General features: G+C 48.0%; 1 protein-coding gene across 3 annotated transcripts in view; it reads right to left on the bottom strand.

Annotated features, from left to right (window-relative positions):
• Positions 1 to 6,171: 6,171 nt before the first annotated feature.
• Positions 6,172 to 20,907, bottom strand: part of MTMR4 (myotubularin related protein 4) — a 60,108-nt gene continuing 45,372 nt past the window's right edge. For all 3 annotated transcript variants that reach the window (XM_075517698.1, XM_075517699.1, XM_075517700.1), the window contains 12 exons: positions 20,653 to 20,766; positions 14,614 to 14,810; positions 14,219 to 14,347; positions 13,798 to 13,909; positions 13,175 to 13,370; positions 12,485 to 12,670; positions 11,546 to 11,716; positions 11,269 to 11,423; positions 9,656 to 10,901; positions 9,159 to 9,269; positions 8,759 to 8,847; positions 6,172 to 8,412 (listed from right to left, as the gene is read on the bottom strand). In XM_075517698.1, coding sequence (XP_075373813.1) covers positions 8,235 to 8,412; positions 8,759 to 8,847; positions 9,159 to 9,269; positions 9,656 to 10,901; positions 11,269 to 11,423; positions 11,546 to 11,716; positions 12,485 to 12,670; positions 13,175 to 13,370; positions 13,798 to 13,909; positions 14,219 to 14,347; positions 14,614 to 14,810; positions 20,653 to 20,766 — 2,884 coding nt within the window. In that variant the 3' untranslated portion in view covers positions 6,172 to 8,234. The remainder of the gene's footprint in view (positions 8,413 to 8,758; positions 8,848 to 9,158; positions 9,270 to 9,655; positions 10,902 to 11,268; positions 11,424 to 11,545; positions 11,717 to 12,484; positions 12,671 to 13,174; positions 13,371 to 13,797; positions 13,910 to 14,218; positions 14,348 to 14,613; positions 14,811 to 20,652; positions 20,767 to 20,907) is intronic.

The raw sequence follows: 20,907 nt of genomic DNA, 5'->3' as shown, positions 1-20,907 counted from the left end.
CTCAGCACCCACAGTCCCCTCAGCCGGCCAGTCCCCTCAGCACCCACAGTCCCCTCGGCCCCGCTATCCCCCTCAGCACCCACAGTCCCCTCAGCCGGCCAGTCCCCTCAGCCCGGCCAGTCCTCTCAGACCCGCCATCCCGCTCAGCACCCCAAGTCCCCTCAGCCTCCGCCATCCCCCCTCAACCCCGCCATCCCCCTCAGCTCCTCCAGTCCCCTTAGTCCCGCCACCCCCCTTAGCCCCCACAGTTCCCCCGTCCCCTCAGCGCCGCCATCCCTCCTCAGCCCCCACTGTCCCTTCAGCCCCACCGCCCCCTCAGCGCCGCCGTCTCCTCTCAGCCCCTCTCAGACCCACCGTCCCCTCAGCGCCGCCATCGCCTCAGCGCCGCCGTCCCGTCAGGCCTGCCGGTCCCCTCAGCCCCGCCGTCCCCGCAGCGGCCCCCAGTCCCCCTCAGCCCCGCCGTCCTTTCAGCGGCTCCCCGGTCCCTTCAGCCCCGCCGGTTCCCTCAGCCCCGGTGCCACCGGCAGCTCACGTCGGTCCCGTGAGGCAGCGGGCGGCGGAGACCCGGGGGTGAAACCTGCTGCCCGGAACGGCCTCGCCGCCAGCCCGGAGGCGTCCCCGGGGGAGGCCGGAGGTCCCCGAACCAAAGCGTGGGCGGCCGCCCTGCCACCAGCCCGGGCCCGTGGAAAGAGGCTGGGCACGCGGTGCCCGCATGAGGCACCTGCGGAGGGAGGAGGACTGCGCTGGAGGGGGCTGCGGCCAGGGCTGTTCCCGGCGGTGGGTCTGGGGTGGAACGATAGGAAATGAAGAGCGGGGCTGAAGGACTGAATTAAATCCCGCAGAGTAATACTCTTGAGAGGAGGGTGGTGAAGGAGGTGATGACTTCTGCTGATCATCCTCACTTCCTCAGGCCAAGAGCACGGCGAAGGACTGCAGAGCTACCTCCCGCTGTACTGGACAGCGGGGAAAAGCAGTGCTGATAATCCTAACTTTATGTACACGGTGATGACCTTTGAACTGGTGATTACCACTCATGAAACAATTGATGAAGTTAGAGCGGGCGTTTGAAAGGGTCAGCTTAAAGTTGGCAGTTCACAAAAGGGAAAAGGAGTACAGAACAAATCAGGAATTAAGTGTCACATTTACTCTAAAAAAACCCCAAATGGGTGCAGTTCTGATCTCCCCCACTCCAGAACAGATTGGGTGGAGTTAAAATGGGATAGAGAAAATCAGCAGCAAGGATATGAGCTAGCTTCAACAGAAGGAAATACTGAAGAAGAAATCTTCAGAGGGGGTCTTATTATATAAAGAGGGAGGTAGTAAAAGCATAGGTAGTATAAAGGAGGTGGGCATGACTAATGGACAATGTCAAATAGAAGAAACCAAATCAAGTATTTAATCACAGGGAAACGAGGGAAGTAAGTGCCATGGGATGTTTTGGGTACCAAAATGTTACTTGGCTGGGGGGGGGGGGGGGGGGGGGCGGGGAAGGTTAGCTATATTCACAAAGAATATAGCTCTTATAGGTGGCACCTTTGCCACTGCTAGCCCTTGAGCTGGGCACTGGTGGAAGCTCAGAGTTCATACCTGAGGTGTACTAGCACATGTCTGCCCTCTTAAACTCTTCTCAGGGTTCTGCTGTTAGCTACGCCAGGAGGAGACTAGAGGGACTTTTTTTTTTCCCCCTAGCCTAGCATAACCTTCTTACACTTTTAGAACAAGAATCTGCTATGAACCAAAAGGGGAAGAGCAGCAAGGAGCTGTGAAAGGAAGAGTGTGGTAATCTCTCTCTGCTTGCATCCTGTCACTGCTGGTGACCCAGGGGTAGAAGAAGAAAATTATATTCCCCTGTTTTGGCTGCCCTCAGAGCAAGGAAGCAGCGAGAAGATTGAGCACCTGCATATTTCATGGCCTTAAATACATTATCTTAGAGTTACTGTAAGATTTCTTAGCAAGAAGGTACAAAACCAAACCCCTTCTTTTAACTGAAAACATCCTTATTGCTTTAGTTTACAGCACAGCCCCAAACCACTAAGGCAAGTGAAAGTGCAGTAAGTTTCAGAAAGGGGACAAAATTGAATAAACTGATGGGAAACTGTTCCTATTTGTAAACTGAAAGCAAAATCACTCCACTCTTCCACATAGCTGAAGTGAGGAAAAAGATGTTAGACTGACTAGCTTAAATATTTTGAGTGCGGTTGCTAACAGAGTTCCCCACTTCAAATTAAAGCTGACAGGTAAAACAGGAAACAGGACAAAGAAAAATGATGATAAGGAAATATTAGAAGATACTCTTTTTGCCTCTTTTTCAGCAGACCGTCTGATTATTTCTCTCAGTCTCTGCCTGTCTTTGGCAGATTTAACACATTTATCATTACTCTGAGTCAGTAGCAACAGCAGGAAGGAGCAGAAATGTTGTCCTCAAAGCTAAAATCCTGCACCATAGAAGGATGCTGCTTTACCCAAGGAATTAACTCTAGTGAACTCATGCTGCTGTCTTCCCAAGAGGCTTTGCATTTTTATTTCCTCAGTAATAATTTATTCTCTTAAGAATTATGTAATGGTTGCTCAGTGTGAACAGCCAAATCTTAAGTAAAGCATACTGAACACAAACCTGAAAAAAAAAAAATCAAGAAAAAAGTCCACTTCACAAAAACATTTTCTCAGCATTCCTGAGATTGTCTTTTGCATTACTTCAGTGAAATGATTTAAGGTTTCTCCTCTCTTCCTGTGCAGCTGGAGTGCAAGAAGACTACGACTACCTGATGGCAGGATAGGTGAGTTTTTTATTATATCATCTGCTGTCCATTTTATTATATAACTCAGGTCAGAGCCAGCAATATGTAGTCCATAACTGAATGAGTCCCTAAAACTAAAGAGTCCCTAAAATTGAAGCCCAGAAACATAGGTCCCTTTCAAGTGTTTCCTTCAGTACTTTGAAGCTGAGCCCATAGCTGCAGAACAGATGACTTTTTAAAGACAGAATGATGTTTGTCATCAGCATCCAGAGTGCTGCATGCTCCCAGCGAAGCCCTGGCTTGCACCTTTCAGCACCTCACTACTCATGCCAGGCGACACAAGACACGATCTTACAGCAGGTGCGGCAGGAGGTACAGCATGAAGGAAACAGCTTCATGGCTCTCTGGCAGCTACTGTGCCACATGGACGGGAGCGCACTTGACTCGCCGAGCCAGCCTGATGATGAGAAGAGAGATAACGGTCCCTTGAGCTCAGCTCCCTTGGTAGATTGGCCTCTGAACTGCTCGTGCCTTAGACTTAATGCAGGGGCTCCCCAGAACAACTTATTCTGGGAAACACTAGAAGTTTCCTCTCACTTGGAACAGATCAATAATAATGAAATGCTTGTTAGCAAGAAATGTTGTAGCTCAGTTGAAAGCTGTTGGACTGCACAGGATTTACGGGTGACATTGTCAGCTGACAACAGTGCCCAGCCTTTTCAGCCAGCCTTAACTGCTGCTTTCTCTCTATGTCTCTTTACATGCATGCTTTTATCTCCCCTCCAGCCTTCACTCACCACCTGCCTTGTCACCCTTCCAGCCCCACACTGACCTACAGCATTCACTCTTTCTTCCCCAAACTACAATGCTCTGGCTCTGAAGAGACAGGCGAGGAGTGCAATCCATCTGGCAGCACAGGTTCTCTCCTCCCCATGGCCCAAATTTCCTTCACACACAGCTGTGGGTCTGGTAGCACTACTGCTGCCTCTACACTAATTGGGAACTGCAGTGCTATGCAGGAATTCTGGCTTTGTGGACTCTGTTGAAATCTGTTCCTCTTTAGATGCTCACCTGTTACAAGTCTGTGATGCTGCATGCCTCCCTTCTTTCAATACCACTGAAGTAAACTATTTTAGCAAATAGTTTACTTACCTGCATTCCAAAGGAAGACGCTCTGCACAGCGTATATCCCGAACCTGTTAAGCCACAGATGTCAGTCTTTATTGCTGACACGGCTGTGCCAAATGCTTTCCTTTGGCAAGTGCCTTTACAGCCATTTAAAAAAAAAAAACCAACAAACCACCACCACAAAAATTTTATCTTTCTGCAAATCTAAATGAAATCTGAATTTTTCTGACCACAAGTGAAGATACATTGTTCTTTGCCACTATATCAAATTTTCTAGCTTGTTTTTGAACAATACTACTACTTTATTAGAAGGTGACAGGGAGCCTTTTACAGTCTGCAGTCACAAAAGAGCAGCGGCAGTTGCAACGAGGAATACTTTGTCCCAGGACATACAAAGCTTGTAAATACCCCCCCAACCAAGACTCACCCTTAGGCCGCTGTCATCTCACCAGAGCACTCCACTTACCATGGGCCAGCCCAGCAGGTTCACGCAGCACCTGGATTTTCAACGCAGAGGTTGACACAGGGACTCGGAACTGACTGGGTGTTTAGTAAGAAGGAATTGCATACAAACACATCAGTAAAAACTACGCTTGCGTGGGAGAGTAAAGTTGTGTGACTGGCCTAAACTTTTGAGAGACTGAAGTTGTGTGATGCTTTGGGCAACGTTTTTTTTTTTTTTTAATTATTATTTTAAACATACTGGACACTGTGTGCAGCATCTTTTATATAAGGACAATTTGGCATATATATTAGTTTTAACTTAGGAGATACAGAGATACCTGAAGTTCACTTTCACAGAAGCCTAACGTTTTGGGAGAAATGTACTATTTCTCTCTCACACTGAAAACTGAATGGACGGAAACACATCAAACGCACCCTCACAAGCCTGCATCCTTCTTGTCCATGTCTCTCACTTTGAGCTGTTTCCTGCTCAACCCTCGCAGGGTTCACAAGAAGGCCACACATCACGTTCCTCTCTTCTGCTTTCATAAGCAAGGCTTAACATGTCTCTTCATGTCCCCTGCAGTTTTAGCATTATCTATTAATGGCTTAGCAGCTGAATACTACCAACCATCGCAAGCTTGACCTGGCTTCTCACTACACCTAAATCTATGTTTATGTTCTTCAGTGGCTGATGAGATATTATAGTACATCATAAGCAGTTCCGGTTGTTAATTTGCTTAGAATTCATGGCAGTTAGTGCACTGATAGGGGAAGGCTTTGATCTCACTGTTTGTGCCAGGTTTAGACACATTTCAGTGCACATATAGATTACCTCAGGGTGAACGTGTTGGCAAATTATGGCTTTATATTCTTTAAGTGATAATGCTGTTTTGTGCTCAATAATCATGAGCGTTAAGTGCCCTTTGCTGGCGTGGCCAGCCTGACAGTGCAACAGTCATGAGTGTCTCCAGCAAAATGCCTAGCTTCAGCTTTGAATGCACAGGGGGAAATTCTGCTGAAGCATTGTCCCAGGTGGTGGTGAGAAGCCAAAGCAGCCAGCCTTCTACTGCCTATGAAGATGACATTGGAACTGTTAAGACCAGAGCCTGGAAGTTAATCAGTAGACTGTCCTTTCTTGTAAAAACATCATTCGTGATTAATATTCAGCAACATTGCCTCCAAAGATGACCTTCTTTTGTGTGACTGTTCCAGGAGCAATGGTTAATTTTTAAATGCCACAAGCTGTCTCGCTCCTAACATTCCTAATACAACAAAGTGTTTAGGTACTACCTGTCTGACATGAACACCGACCTGAACTATGGGAGTAGTTTAACCAGGGATCTGCTCAATTTTAAGATCCCTGGATGCTTTAAATTGAGGACAGGCTTTCTGAAAGATTCTCTCCAGCTCCACCAAACACTCTAACTTACCTGCATCACCCTCAGCACACTGGGCTGACTGAGCACAACAGTCCCCATCCGTCATCCTGCACAGAGGAACACATCCATACAGCCTACCAGGCAAAAAGTGGTATAAACATGTTAGTGAAGAGCTAGTGAATCCTGCCTCACAGCTCTTTGGGAAAGAAAAATCCCTCACCGAGTCCTTATGGGAGAGGCTGGAAGGGGCTGGTACCCTGGGGAGCCGCAGGTTTGTTCAGAAGAGAGCAGAGGGCCTCCGAGTAGAAGACCCCAGCATAGTTTGCTTTGTGTCCTACCCTTGATTCTCATTTGTGAGAAGGGATATTAAATTCCTAACGTACCTTAAATCAAGGGAAAAGGTAGCAAGTAACAGCAGCCTGGGAAACACTCTGCAAGACAAATTCACCACAGACTAAAGAATGGGGCCAACACAGCAGCACTAATATAGAGATTTTATTTCGACTGTATTGAGTTGTACAGCACATTTTGTTTGTCACAATGCTATTGAACTGATTTTAGAGTTTTTGGCCAGCACATTGTGACGCTGAAACTCACAAGAGCTAAAAGCAGTTTGGACTAATGGCCTGAACGGAAGGGCCAGGAGTACCTAGTTTCTGGCTTCCTTATTGCTTGCAGTCATTCCAACATGTGCAAAACGGGAGCAAATCCAGTTTCTTCTGCCAGCCCAACGGTCACTCTTCCATGTCTGGCAATGACTGCAAGGTACAAGGCAGGGGAGAATCTGAAGCAAGGTGCCTTCTCTTCCCAAAGCCATATTGGTTGTTCCCAGTATGGAAAAGAAGCAGAGTCCAAGTAAGTACAGGGTCTTCAGATGATGCTAGCTTTGCTTGCACTACTGGGATTTACAAAACCAGAGGCTGACATATCAAAGTGCAGGAAAGGGTCATTATTCCATTCCCTCCGACCGAGATGACAAACCATTAGCAAAAAATCTGGGAGATCACAACAGTGTAAAGCACTTTGCCTTGTTAGTAGGCCAAATGTCCTCAACAGGTCCTCCCCCACACACACATACCAAGTCTCAGCTCATGAGGTGCAGAATATATTGGACATTTTCATTTAGCTGGAAAGAAAACCTGCATTTCTGCAAAGAAATGCCCCACTTTCAAGCTCTTCTTCCTCCTTAATATCCACAGATTTCTTAGAAAGGAGGCAGGATGGATACTCTCCAGGGAACTAAAAGCCCACCTGAAGCCCACTTTCTTTCTAAACCCAGTTCCTTTCCCTTAGAATCAGTTGGGATTCCTGCTCTCTAGTTTAAAGAAGTAGTAGAGAGGCAATTACAAGTTGGCAACTCTGAACTTTGACCACTGTACAGGAGACAAAAAAGAAGTCAAATTCAAGAGGCATTTTAGGTAGTGCTGGGGCAAGTCAGAAAGATTGCTTCCACCACTGAACAGATGCCACACGTCATGTTTATCACTGTAGCTTGGCTGTACATCCTAAAGTGAAAAGCACAGACCGTAGTGTCTACGTCAGCCAGTGTCCTTCCCCACCCCCGTTTTGGTATTGATGCTTCATTCTCCCTTCTTCGGGTTACATTAAGTGCACAGAAATATATAGCAGCATTTGGACTGAAACCCTCACGTACACCAGACAGCACATTCCAGGAGGTAAAACAACACGTTATGGCCTATACCCTCAAGGTATCAAGTTTTCAGGATAAAGAGCAGTAGGAAGTGGAGAGCTGAGGGCAGAAAAGGGGAGGAGGAGCAACACAGGAACACAAGTTCTGTTTCCATGCCAGGAGAGGATCAGGGTGCCATTCCTGTGTTAGCACCAGGCTGTGACACGACCGCAGACAAAGCAGACGGGCAGAGCAGAAGTGAAAAAGCCAATCTCCCATCTCCCCGCAGTGTTGGGGGGCAGGGGCAAAGTCAAGTGCGTTCACCAATCCTAGCAGAGTGTGAAAACGGGCAAAATCTGCTTGGCCCATTTTCAGCCAAAATGAATTTCTCTTCAACGCACAAGAGAAAATCAGTTAGTGATGGCTAATGAGTCTTGTTCACCAAGCTGATCACAAATCACACTCATGGAAAGAGAATCTACGGAACTGCTCCAGGGTGAGGCCCTTCCAAAGCACACAGTCCCACCTGGAGTCTGCCCTCTTCCTTCTTGCACAGCAGCCTGCCTTTGTAGGGGGGGTTGGTTCTAAACATGCCTTTCTATTGCTTTGGGGGTACTTTGCACAGGCAATATCTGTGAAAACATTGCTTTCCAGCCCACAAAAGAAAGAGGTTGCAATCCCCTCTTTAGCCCTAGGTTGTCAGACTACAACGTATGGGCCCACCAGTACCAGAGTGGGGACACACACTGTACTCTCTAATCTGAGCTCCTCTGCTCCACACTGATAGTAAGACTGCTGAAGACAGTGCATTCAAGCTTGGCGTTCAAGTGTTCACAATTACAGTGGAGGCAGAGTCACCCTTCAAACCCATGAGAGAAAAGGCTGGGCTTAGACAGGTCCTTTGTCTGGCATTCAGCTGGAAGCTGTGGCGATGGGTTTCTTCAGATGTTGGCTCATGAGCTCCCTGGCACGAGACACTTGGATGTGGTCATAACAGGAGTTACAAACGAGGACAGGGTCGTACAGCTGCTGATCAGGGATGGGCAACTTCAGATGGCAGCAACCAGCACAAAACACGTTCCCACAGTTCCTGTCAAGGAGCAAGAAAACCAGTGACAAGAGAGCTGGGAACACCATGGCAAAACTTCAGCAAGCACAAAGGATCCAGTTCAGGGGTGAAGTACCAGCCTTACTTATGACTTGTCAATGTGTTTCTTAAAGTATATACTGTGGTCTCCAGGGCAAGCTAACTGGCTAGCACTAAAAAGGGACTAATGGGCATCTGCAGGGAATTTATGAGGCCTAGCAAATAAAGGAAAGACCTAAAACTTTCTCCTGGGAGCTGGAGGGAACAAACATCGAAGACAAGCACTTTGCGAGGTTCACAAGAAACAGGCTGAGAAGAAAAGTGGAACTACAGCGATAATATTGTTTACCTGCAGTGATGCCTCCGTTTGGCCAGCCAGAATTCACAATCGCAGTTAAAACAATGCGAGGCCATGTGGTCTGGAACCCACCGTGTGACCTAGGGCAAACACCAGTCCTCATCAGCTTTCAGTTTGGTCAGAACTGACCAAACAGACCAGGTCAGAACCCACACAGACCAGGTCTCAGGACCCCAGCACAGACTTTGGGCCACAACAGGCTAACCCAGAGCAAGCCCATCCCACAGGTCCCTTTCTACCAGACACCGCGGCAGCAGAGGATGCAGAGGATGTGTTAAAGGACAAGGGTGGCTGCTCTCTGCCTTGCTTCCAGCCCACTCTCTGCTGCTGTAACCACCAAAGTTTGCCAGGAAAGAAATATTCTCTCCTGCTGCTGTAACAGGACACATACCTCAGTCTCCTTCTTATCAACAGGCTCCCAGCTCGCTTCTGACAAACAGTCTTCGCTATGATCAGAACAGAAATCCTCAGTGTCGCTGCCGTCTGATTCCTTCAGACATGTCTGCAGAAGAAAAAGTCACAAATCCCCTCAGCTGCCTCAATCGCAGAGTCATGGGCATTCCCTGGCTCCAGCCACACTCAGTGCTTGTGAGGGGCATGTGGGTGGCTCCACAGCTCCCCATACAAAGAGGTAAAGCATCCATGACCGTGTATAGGAGCCATTGCTTGGCCCTCAAGAAGCAGAGATACCTCTGGGTGGCATGAGGACACAGCACGTGGACAGGAGAGGAACAGGGCTGAGGAAACATAGAAACAATCTTAACCACCCACTCCAAAAGTAAGAGTGAGAACTGTGGGCTGGAGAGGGCAGTGTGACAGGGGGTGCAGGGACTACTGCTGGCCAGAAGCCATGCTGCCCGAGTTGGGGTGTTAGAGGCAGTTACTTACAAAGTCATCCTCGTAGTCCATCGGAGGCTCGGCCGGAGGGGCGCAGAAGTGGCGGATGTCCAGGCGCAGCTGCAGCTCTCGCACCTGCATGCGCAGCTGCTCCACCTCCTGCTTGTAGCTGGCCTCGATCTGCCGCAGCCTGTGCTGAATCACATCCGTGGGGAAGGGGAGCCCATCATCATCCAGGTAGAGAGGAGGCACAGGAGAATGACATTTTGGCGGCACGTGCTTGGGACCAGATGCTTGTTTCAGGTGGCAGGGTAGCCATGAACGGCTGGGCTTCCCTGCGGCACCTGCAAAATGTGTGCCGATGTGGCCAGAGCAGACTGAGGGTTTTGCACCTTCTCTGGCAGGCCACTGGCCACTGAGGCACAGGCCTGGTGCCCGCAGAGGTTTGCTGCTCAACCTCTTGCTACAGCAGCCATAGGAGAGGAGGTGTCTGGGGGCAGGCTCCCCATTGGGGACTGATGTCACCATTCCTTGAAAACTGTCCCAGTTGGACCCCAGGAAGGAGAACTCGCTGCTTTGGCTCTGGGAAATGGGCTTGCGCCATTGCTCTAGCGGGACTCTCCCCAGCCGGCCAGGCTCCTCGCAGGGCACGCTCCTTCCAGCATTGCCTTTGTCCTTGTCTTCATCCGGGCAGGGGATTCCAGGGGCAGGGCCTGGGATGTCCTGACAAGGGGCATTTGGTGCCAGGGACTCCTGGCTGGGAATGTCTGGGCAGGTGGTGTTTCTCTTGGGGCAGCCTCCTCCATTGGACACCATGTCAGTAGCCTGCAAAGGTTCCTGGGGACCGGTTTCTAACTGCTTTCCAGAACTGGTGGAAACCCTGTCAACATTTTCCTGTCCAGAAGGATTTGGAGCTGGACACATACCATCCAGTTCCTCCGTGTCTGTTCCATTTGCCTTTTCTGCCTCCAGAGAGATGCTGCTTGCTGGCACAGAAGCCCAGCTGCTCAGTTGCTTGCTATGCTCTTTGTGCTCAGCACGGCTACTACAAGCGCTGCTGGCTTGCAGGGGAGCATTTTCCTCTTGCTCCTCCACCTGCCGTGTCTCCCCTGCAGCCACCGCACTGCCTTCGCCCAAGTGCAGCTCGGCTCCCTCAGCAGTGGCATGCCGGGCTTCCAGGCCCACCCGGACTTCCTGACAGTGGTTATTCAGGTTTGGATCACTAGATGTGCGGGTCAGCGGGCTGCTGGAGTCGCAGGCTGAGAGCAGGTCATCCATAGATCTTGTCTTTGGTAATCTAGAACCCAAAAGCAAAGCAAATCTCACAACAAAACTGAAACTTCCCTCATTTCAGTCAAAACTGAGATGAGGGAAGGGAAATATTCCTAATTACAGATTATGGGGTGGGTGGGGAGGGGCAGTGCAGTAGCATGAGCTGAAATGCACAACACTATAGCGTGGCCTCCACAGTCTGCCTGCCTTTTTAGGTGCAGCAGGGAGCTGTACACATTCTTCTCCAAGCGGCTGGGACAATGCTACAGAGCTCTTGCTCTCCACAGGAGGAATGAGAACAACAGGTAAAACAGAGGAACTACAATGAGCAAAGAGGGAAAGAAGGCCTGGTGGGTAGGAGGCAACCTGGGACTGGGGATCTAGGCTCTTACCTGTCCAAACATCTGCCACTGAACTCCTGGCTCTGAGATCCAGGGGGCAGGTAAATGTCCATATCATCCTGTCCCAGGGGATGCGGCGAGGAAGCTGGGAGATACACCGCTGTCCAGACGTGCAGCGCTCGCACGTGGCACACTGGATGCAGCACCTGCAACAACCCCTTATGATCAGAGATGAACGCAAAAGAAAACCCCTCCAACCTCTCCCCACACAGTCCCTGGTGCCTGGCAGGCGGAGAGCCTGGAAAGCTGGGCCAGGGGCTCTACTGACCTGCTCGGACCCTGGCATATAGAGAAGATTGTGGAAGTTCTTATTGCCAGCCCGCAGGAGGGACCACACGGAGCAGGTACGCTTGTAGATGTTGCGCATCTCTCGCTCACAGGGGCTGTTCCCAAGGAAGGTCCCGTAGAGGCAGGAATATGTGTGCTGCACCAGCTTCACCTGCAGCATCAGAAGGGGAAAAATTGTCAGGGCCATTGGGAAACGGCGTCTCCTGTCTAAAGGGGAAACACCGTCCACTCCTCTGGGATGGCACATGCGCTTCCTACCCAGCTGGTCACCCTACTGCTGTCCTCTCTACCACACAGGGCAGGACAGAGAGGGGACAGCAACAGGAATCACTTAGATTAAAGTGAAAACAACAGTCAACTGATACCATACCCATCCCTCTAAGACCCTAACCTGTATTATTTGGTAAGACAGAGATTAATAGCTATCATTTCCCTAATTTATTTTTAAAAAATGTTTCAGACTCATATTGCTCCCAGACATGCAAATCAGGCTTTTAATCAAAACAGTCCTGCTGATGGTATCTGAATTCACTGGGCTAAAAAGAGACCCGGAGAAGAAGTGATTCAAAGAAACCAGAGAATATAAAACCTTCATCACTATGCAATCTGCTAGGTACTTCGAGCCTGCAGTACCCACTGGGAGGAGGAGGAAATTGCAAGCAGCTAAACAGAGGCCGGCAGAAGCATCACACATACAGAATCAGGTCAAAATACCACAACTGAAGGGCAGGGCTGGACCCACACAGTGAAGGTATGTCAGGAATGCCAGCAGAGAGCCCAAGCACTACTCAAGACACTTTCCCATTTTTAAATAATTCAATTTTTGTTTTCTTTAACACTGTAAAATATCATGGCCTTCCCTCTGCCTCTGCTCGCATCTGGCAAGGGATAAAGAGATGTTTGCATGCATATTTCTTACCAAAAAAGCTTCGTTAAATTCAAAGAGGCAAGGAAATTGCTTCAGAAGCTGATGAACAGCATCCAGCCACTGGAGAAAAACTGGGCACTGCTCATTCTGATCTTCTACCTTCTCCTGATGACCACAGCGATCACCAAACTTGTGACCAAAATCCAGCCAATCTGATTCAACAAGCACCTGGAAGCCCTGTGAATAAAAGGAAAAAAAAAAGAAAAAAAAAACCTAACTGCAGACACTTTGCTGTAGGCATGTAGCAGGACAAGGCAAGCCCCATCTGCCAGCAGTGTCAGGCAAATTCAGGACTTCTGAAGAGCTGGAAAGCAGGCTGCACCAGTGCTTGGTTTGGGAGCAAAGCTACCTGAATGTCAGAGGTTTCCAAACACAAGCTAACAGCTGTTATTTCTACACAATAAACAGCTTGGAGAATATGGACAATTAAAGGAGGGAAGCAGCTGAACCTTGAACACAAGAGGTTACTTACCACAGTACTTCAGCAAGCTGGGCAGAGGAGTGAGGTACAGTTCACCAAAAACAGGCAGGAAGGGAACATGGAAAAACCCAACACCCACAACAGTAGCTCTGAAATGCCACTAAGCTTATTGCCAAATGCGATCCTGCTCCTTTCTCCAGAGACTGAGACAAAAGCTGCCTTTTAACAGACACGAAACAGCAGCATAGCACAACCCATACCTCCATGGTCCTGTAGTAAGGGTCCAGAAGAATCTTTGCCAGTGCTACAATCTGCGGAGTCCTGTCCCAGCCGTCTGAGCAATGAACCAGCACTGGACGCCCCTCTCTGTCAACTGCACTGGAGACCAGCACTGCTGCCTTCAGCATGACAGAAAGGTGCTGCAGCCACTTTGTACTCTCTAGGGCTGAAAGCCAGCTAGAAGGTGTGCAAAAAGCAAGAAAATCGTTGCTTAGCTCTCCAGTGGGGAAAAAAAAAAAAATTTAAGCGAAGTCTTTTTGGAGTCCTCAATGAAAATCAGTCTTTTCTAAAACATGTTCAAGAGGAGCCAGCCAGCCTGGGAATAAGTGCAAAGAATCCAACTCCTAATTTCAATTTTTCCCAGACACAGCTACATTTTAGAAACCCTCAGAGGACACACACAACCAAGTGACACTGAGGCAGTGCTGCAATCCCTTCTGGGTTACCAGGGATCAAAATAAGCAGCATTCAAGCACTGTGAGCACTTTCCTATCTCTCCATTTTCTGAAGTAGAAACCTGGGATAGGAAAAAGGAAAAGGGAGGGAAACCCCCCAGGACATTGACAGATATGGCGTCAAACTTGGCTAGAGAACAGTGACTTACTTGCTGGGGTCTGGCACCTGACTGCAGACAGCACGCAGATACTGGAAACTGTTCCGGATGGAGTGGATGTTGGCCATGCCCATGAACACGACTTCACAGTTTGGGTAATACTCTGAACACAACAGAGGCAGAAACATTCAGAGAGAGCTGCTGCCAATGCAGCAACTGCCTCCACACACTTAGTTTAGCTGTCCCCTCACAGCACCATTTCCGATCTCCAAGTAGGCAGTTTTTCTACAAAAGCCTCGTGGGCCAGCAGCAATACATCTGGAATACTGGACTTTGCATGAGCAAGAAGGGGAACACGCTCCCAGAGGCTGAGTACCAAAACGCTGACCTGACCCCCAACTGCGCTCTAGGACCCACTCAACAAAGCAGGTCCAAGAGGAAGATGTTCTGGGATGTGCTTAGCCCTCTGTACCTTCACATTCGCAGCCGCCTCCCTTCGCTCTGTTGGCCACAGCCGCAGTGTAGGACCTGGCATCAAGAATCAGCAGCTTCTGAGGAGTTCCTGCATTCTCCACGCCTGAACACGCGGTCAGAGATGAGTCTGCAGAGACAGCATGGACTAAGTTCCCAGCACCTCCCTCCTACGACAGGCCTCCAGTGCCACCCAACACTGGCCGTGCACAAGCCCAGAGACCTGTCCCACACACCGCAGTCAAGGCATGACAGGGCCCAGATTATCCATCCGGATATCGGGTTTAAACCTTGCCTTGTAACAGCCCTGTTAGCAGCAACAGCAACATTTAGGTGTAGGAAGCACTAAATAATTCATACATATAGGAGAGAGTGGAAGGGAGCGAGCTGTCTCACCGAAGTCGGCATCGCAGGCCTCGCTGCCGTCGCTGCTCCCGTTGTGTGGCATGCCACCAGGTACCTTTACTCCAGGGTTCAAGGCACAGGCTTTGGCAATAGATGTCACAAGATACTCGTCATCAGCATTTCGCCAGCCCCACCAGCTGATTTCAGGCTGGCTGCAGCGTGCAATCACCGCCCCATTGTGCACATGTCTGCAAAGGAAGTGAGAGCCTAATGAAGCCCCCTGGAAAGCAGACTTCACCTACATACAGTCAGCACCTGTCCAGCGCTCCTCACTGCTTTATCTACTGCATTTACTCTTGCATTCAAGCAGTGAAACAGGGCAGGGCATTTCAAATAACCATTATTCATAACAAAAGCGGTGACACGGAGGCTGTTACTCGCATCACAGTGGTGAGGAACAGAAGATGGCTGTGAGTAGCACAGGAGCGGCTAATGGAGCTGGAACAGCTGGCAAAACGAGATTGCAGAGGAGCAGGTCACTGCAGTGCTTGCAGGAGTGGCTGTTGCGAACAGCCAGTGCCAGCGGATGGATGGTGGCAGCGCCAGGGTCAGCTGCAGCTCACAGGGCCTCACGTCGAGGATCAACGGCTGCGCCCTGGGACTCCACTACCACCAAAACAAATGAAGAGTTTCTGCAGCAAGGGGGAAGCTGCCAGTTGTTCTAGCCGTTACTCTACTGAACTATTTTTATATTTTTATTTACAATAATATATAAATAGATATTATCTATAAATATATAAAGCATATATATTATTGTACATAGATATGTAAATATTTATATATTAAACCAGAGAGAAGAACTCTAAATAATTATGGTTGTACTTTGGGAAAGTAATAGTTATTTACTTTAATACTGTTCTGTTCTCCCATTCTCTTTCTTTTTTTTTTCCTCCTCCCTTAAAGTATGTACCAGTTGTTAAACCATTTCATTTATCACTTGTAAGTTGGAAAGATTAGCTCACTCAGCATCAGACTGGTTAGTTTCTGGGTGGAGGCCTGAGCTGGTGTTTATCAACAACCCCTAAAATGTGAACCCTACCCTGGCTGTTGCTTATTGACACCTGGCAGAAGGCCTGAAGTAGGAAGTGTTCATTTTTCACATGAGCACACTAGTCAAGTCATTCACAAACTGCCTGGAAAGGGAATGGACGATTAGGTGACAAAGTTGCTGGTGATACAGAATTATCCAGGAGAGCATATGGCTGTCTGGAGAAAGTTGCAAAGGAGCTTGTGATACTGGGTGATAAAAATAGAGTATGAAATTTAGTGTTAATAAATGAAAAGTATTTACAGATGACCAAAACATAACCCCAGCTATGACACGGAGCAGTTCAGTACAAATCAGCAGCCAAATCTCAAAGACTTTGAAGTCACTGTGGAGCTCTCAAAAAGCCTCAGCTCAATGCTCAAGAGAAGCAAAAAGGTTAAGAATGTGCTAGCAGTCATTTGGAAAAGAGTAAGACAGAAAATATTATGGCATCACATCTTACGCATCTTCAAAATGACACAAATTTCTCACTAATCCATCTCAAAAAGGGTAACGTAGTACTCAAACCTCCAGAGAAGGGTGGCAAGGACAATCAGAGGTGTAGAAGAGCTTCGCTATAGGAACAACTTAAGTAGGAAACAACTCCCCACCTTGAGAGAAGGACGAGAATGGATGAGAGGCATAAAAGGTCAGGAAAGATATTAAAAAGTGAGTTTGAAAGATTAGTCTTATTTTTCCCCGACAGAAACACAAACAAGCACTGGAATGGTCATGCCATACATTTAAGAAAAACAAGAAGTATTTTTTGGACAACAAACAAAACAGACAGCAGACTCACTGCCACAGCGCAATGTGGAAGTATAAATTGGTTCCAAAATACATTAAAGTCATGGAAGGTAGGTCCACTAAATGACCACGAAACATAATCACACGTTCTCCTGAATATTTGCTGTAGGAAATCCAAGATACCTGGTGCTCCAAAGATGCACCAGGAAAGAGTACCTGCATACCTATTCCATTTGTTACGCTTCCCCGAGATGCTCCTCCTGGTACGCAGCCCTTCTTGGAGACAGGATAATAAACTGGACAGCCCTGCGTCTCAGTTCTTCACAACAGTACTTGCCCCTCCCTATCCCACCACCCCTCATGCAGCACACCTCTCTGAAGATGAGCTGGAGTAAGAACAAAGATGTAGATAAAGCACCTGACGAACCACATCCAAGTATTATTCTTTTGTTTGTAGGTCAACACCTCTGAAAAAGCTGCATTGGTGGCAAAGTAGGGGACGTAACACTCTAGATCCTAAAGCGCACTAGCACAAGCCTCAACCCATCATGCAAAGGCTGTTTAGCTGCCAGTGAGGGCTCTTAGAAGCACTCTTGAAGGCATCTCTTTCTCATGCCGCCCCCTGATGAGGGGCTCTGCTGTTCCACAGAGGATGACAATGCCTGTTCATGTTATTTGCTGTAAGGCAGCAAACCAAGAAAATGCGTCGAGGCTTTGAACTCCTCCTAACAGTGGTGCACATTATCTCACCAGCAGCTATTGCAGTTTGCAGGAATGATTTTGCTTCTCAAAGACAAGGTTCCCTTATTCTCCTGAGGCAACTTATCAATAAACACAGAAAATGTATTATCGTTAATGATGTCTCATAGATAATGCTGATGAAGACTTTAAACTGAAGACTTCCACGTGTTCAGCTAAGTCAAAGTACTGTGAGGTCCTTTTTCTTTCAGTGCCCTCCTCTGCTGCTGTTTTGTTTTGCAAGGTGACTTACAGAGCAGTCACTCCCAGGAGATCTATTCCTGTCTTCAGGATCACTCAAGGATGGTTAATGCAGACAGCGGCAAAGGCTTTGTTTATACTAGTAAAAGAAACAGAGCCAAGGTGTGGACTTAAGCACCGGCCTGTGATCATCCAAGCTTGTTTGTTAGCACACCCACAGTTTTTGGCCTGTGCTGATCAGCACTTTCCCAGCCTGAGCACGTTTTTGGGAAATCCAGGTGCTGTGCCAGGGACTGCTCCAAACAGGCTGTTTGGATGTGATGGCACTGTTTTTGGGTGCAGAGGGGAGAAAAAGAGTTTAGCTGTGTAGGCCGCTGGAAGTCAGTGGTAGCCTGCTTAATGCAATACTAAAAACATTGCCAAAGAGTCATACTAAATTCAGAAAATTTCTTGGTAGCACAAACTTCTCAGCACTGCAAACACTGGCAAGGGATGGCCTTGAGGTAGCCGGTTTCAAGAGACATAATGATGTGCCAATAAACACAAGGAAATATGGTCAGCATCGATGAGCACGAAGTCATCAGCAAGCAGAAAGTGTAGCAGGTGCCAGTGGATGACCCAAAACCACAACTGAGCTTGCAATGAGCTTCCCAGGTCAGGGGAGCAGCCATAGCTTGACTCTCCATTCCCTTGCTAATCTCCCCAGCATAAGCATATAAAGCATTTCAGGTCTTTTCTTACTGAGAATTTTTGTGGAGGTTTTCCTCAAATTAAAAAGCTCCTTTCTTGAAACTAGAATGGCAGATGGTTCCATAGTGTTTTAACTTATGTGGACAAAATTATTTCTTAGGGATCCTCAGTTTAGTCTTAATGACTTAAGACCTTTTCAGAATCCAAAGCTGGAGTACAAGGTGCCTTTGTAGTTTATCAGTTGAGCTTTTACTCCCAGATGCATTCAGAGCACAAGGCTAGAGCACATCTGATGTTGTTAGTACATGCCATTTAACCCATAACAATCATCCAGAAAGCATCAACTAATATCTCTCAAGCCCCCTCTCTGTTATTGTCTGGCCATAAGAGTGCTCATCCACAATGCGAAGTCAAGCAGCTTAGCTTAACACGTAAGAAAGAGCTGAGAGAGGGTTTACAGAGCTGTCACCTAAAGGTTCCCAAGTGAGATGCACATATGCAAGTGCTTTCATTTCCCAAGTCTCTGGGTTAAGCTCCTGGCTCACTCTGGTATGATCTGAAAGCCTGAGACAGAGAGCTCAGCCATGGGGCTGCAGCAATGTCCACCGTTTGCCCGCTGCTTCCCTGACAGCCACTGCAGCATGAACACAGGCAAAGGTGATGCTGAGCATCTGTGAGGAACTCCCTTGCTAACATAGTCCCAAGGTCTTCTGAAGGTGGCTGTGTAGACAGACAGTAATAACGAGGAGCGGCTGGCATACAATGACCATCTGCCTCTGTAGTCAGCTAAATAATTAATTGCAGCCTTTGCATTGTTTTAAAAGTGAATTGTGCCTGGAGGCTCCTGCATCTCTACTGTGCATCTCCACTGAGGACTCAGAGATGGAGACGTGAATTTCTGCTTTGCTTAACAGCTAAATTATAAGAAAACTGATAATGTGGTACCTTTTGTGTCACGTTTTACAGATCTGACTGTGACCTAATGAATTCAGCCTTGTTCTCCAAAAGCTCTGAAGTCTACCAAACAGTCCTGTGGTTAGCAAGTCCCTGGGAGACATGCACCTGACCCACCTCTCCACTCTCTCCTGAACTATGAGTGATGAGGAGAAGCCGAGTGGGAGGCTTGTCATTTCTTCCCTTCCCCTTCCATACAGCACAAGGCACTCCAGAAACAGCCACGGCCCTCATGGACCCTCCTGGCCAGAAGACTTCAATCTTGAGGGCAACGGCTAAAGAGTGCATGAAAATGAGATACACATATGGGCAAGCACTTGATCCATCTTGTAACATCACTTGTCAGCATCTTCTAATCTGATCCCAGGCTGCAAAGGGTTGCAGCTCAGCTTGTAAATTACTGGGTACCATTACAGCAAAGCAAGGAACAAAGTAATTGTTAGAGTAGCAAAAAGACATGGCTTTGCCCTCGGGTGGGGAGGCACATTGGGACAGTCTCCAGCGCCAGGCCATTTTTAGCAAAAGTAATCACAAATACAATTAACTTCTTAGCTGACTTGGCTACAAAGAGGGAAAGGCTCCATACGATAAGCAGCGCTCATTATTACTCTGCTGTAGAATTTAGTTCTTCTGGAAGAAGTAATACACTGTGTTTTGCCACCATCAACAGCAAACCGTGTAACACGAAGATGTAGAATTAAGGGATGTGTAAATTGACTGGTTTTGTTTCCTGGCTTTTGTACCTCCCAGGGTTGTCCTTTGTTGTGCAGCTCTGGTATTTTCAAAGCTTTTTATATTTGGATTTACTAATTGCTAACACAGAGTCTAAGGCTAGAAACCATAATGTGTGTTAAAACATGCACACTGACTGGGTGCACCTATTCAACCAGGCTCCTAGCAGATATTTTTGATGAGAAACTCCCCCTACCCTGAAAAGCCCTGCTTTATTTGCTGCCTAGCCTCCTGCATCCCCACGTATAGATTATTTTTGGAAGGCTGACCAGGGAACAGGTACTCTATATTTACCAGCTATCGAATCAACAAAGTTCAGCCACATGCAAACATTTCATTATGTTACCTAGATGTTGTCAAACTCTCAGAACTCGGCCAAAACAGAAGTGATTTGCACTTGGGTATTAAAAGGTGTGTCCAGGCCTGAATACCTGGTTGAGAACAGGGCCATACAGCGGGCTTATTTTGGCCAAGATTTCTTTTCAAAGTAGCAGCTAGGCATGTACCAATCTGTGAAAAGGGTTTGAAACTCAAAGAAAGAGAACCTTAATTTGACAAAGTGTTCTTGCTGCACCTCCCATAGGAGGAAAGTCACCCACATCTTCAGATCTAACTGAAAGCAGGGAAGAAGCAACAGTTACTGGAACGTTGTTTCTCCCTTCTGGAGAACACCCTGCGTTACCATTGCAGACTGAGTGCCCAGAGAGGCTGACATGCGTGCTGGGAGGAGGAGGAGTCCCGAGAGCAGCATGTTTTCAGGTGGGAGGCAAAAGGAATATGCACTATGAGGACCAGGATGCAGCTATCGCTGTCACGCCTTGCTCCACAGCCCTGTACACGTGGTCTGCTAACCTGGCTTCACAGCACCCTGCACAACATTACGAGGAAGAGGGCAGCTGTTGTGGGTTGGGGGGAAAGCACTGCTTTGGTTTTGTGTTTACCTGTACACCACCACAGGGATCCTTTTCCACGATCTAAACGAAGCCACATTCTCTAGCTCCTTATCGGTGATCCAGACAGGGACCAGCAGCTTCTGGGGATAACTGGAACAAAGCCTGGAAAAAAGAAAGCATGAAGGAAAGATGAGGACTTGGTAATCCAAAATCTGCACTGGAGAAGCTGTGCAGAGAGAGGCAGGAACAGCTCACATCTCTCCAAACTCAGCATGCAGGACTTTGGCTCCTCCTCTTCAAAAC

Source organism: Mycteria americana, chromosome 15 (assembly GCF_035582795.1).
Source record: "Mycteria americana isolate JAX WOST 10 ecotype Jacksonville Zoo and Gardens chromosome 15, USCA_MyAme_1.0, whole genome shotgun sequence".
NCBI lineage: Eukaryota > Metazoa > Chordata > Aves > Ciconiiformes > Ciconiidae > Mycteria > Mycteria americana.
Note: the sequence above shows the minus strand (reverse complement) of the source record. Positions and strands in the feature narration are given on the sequence as shown.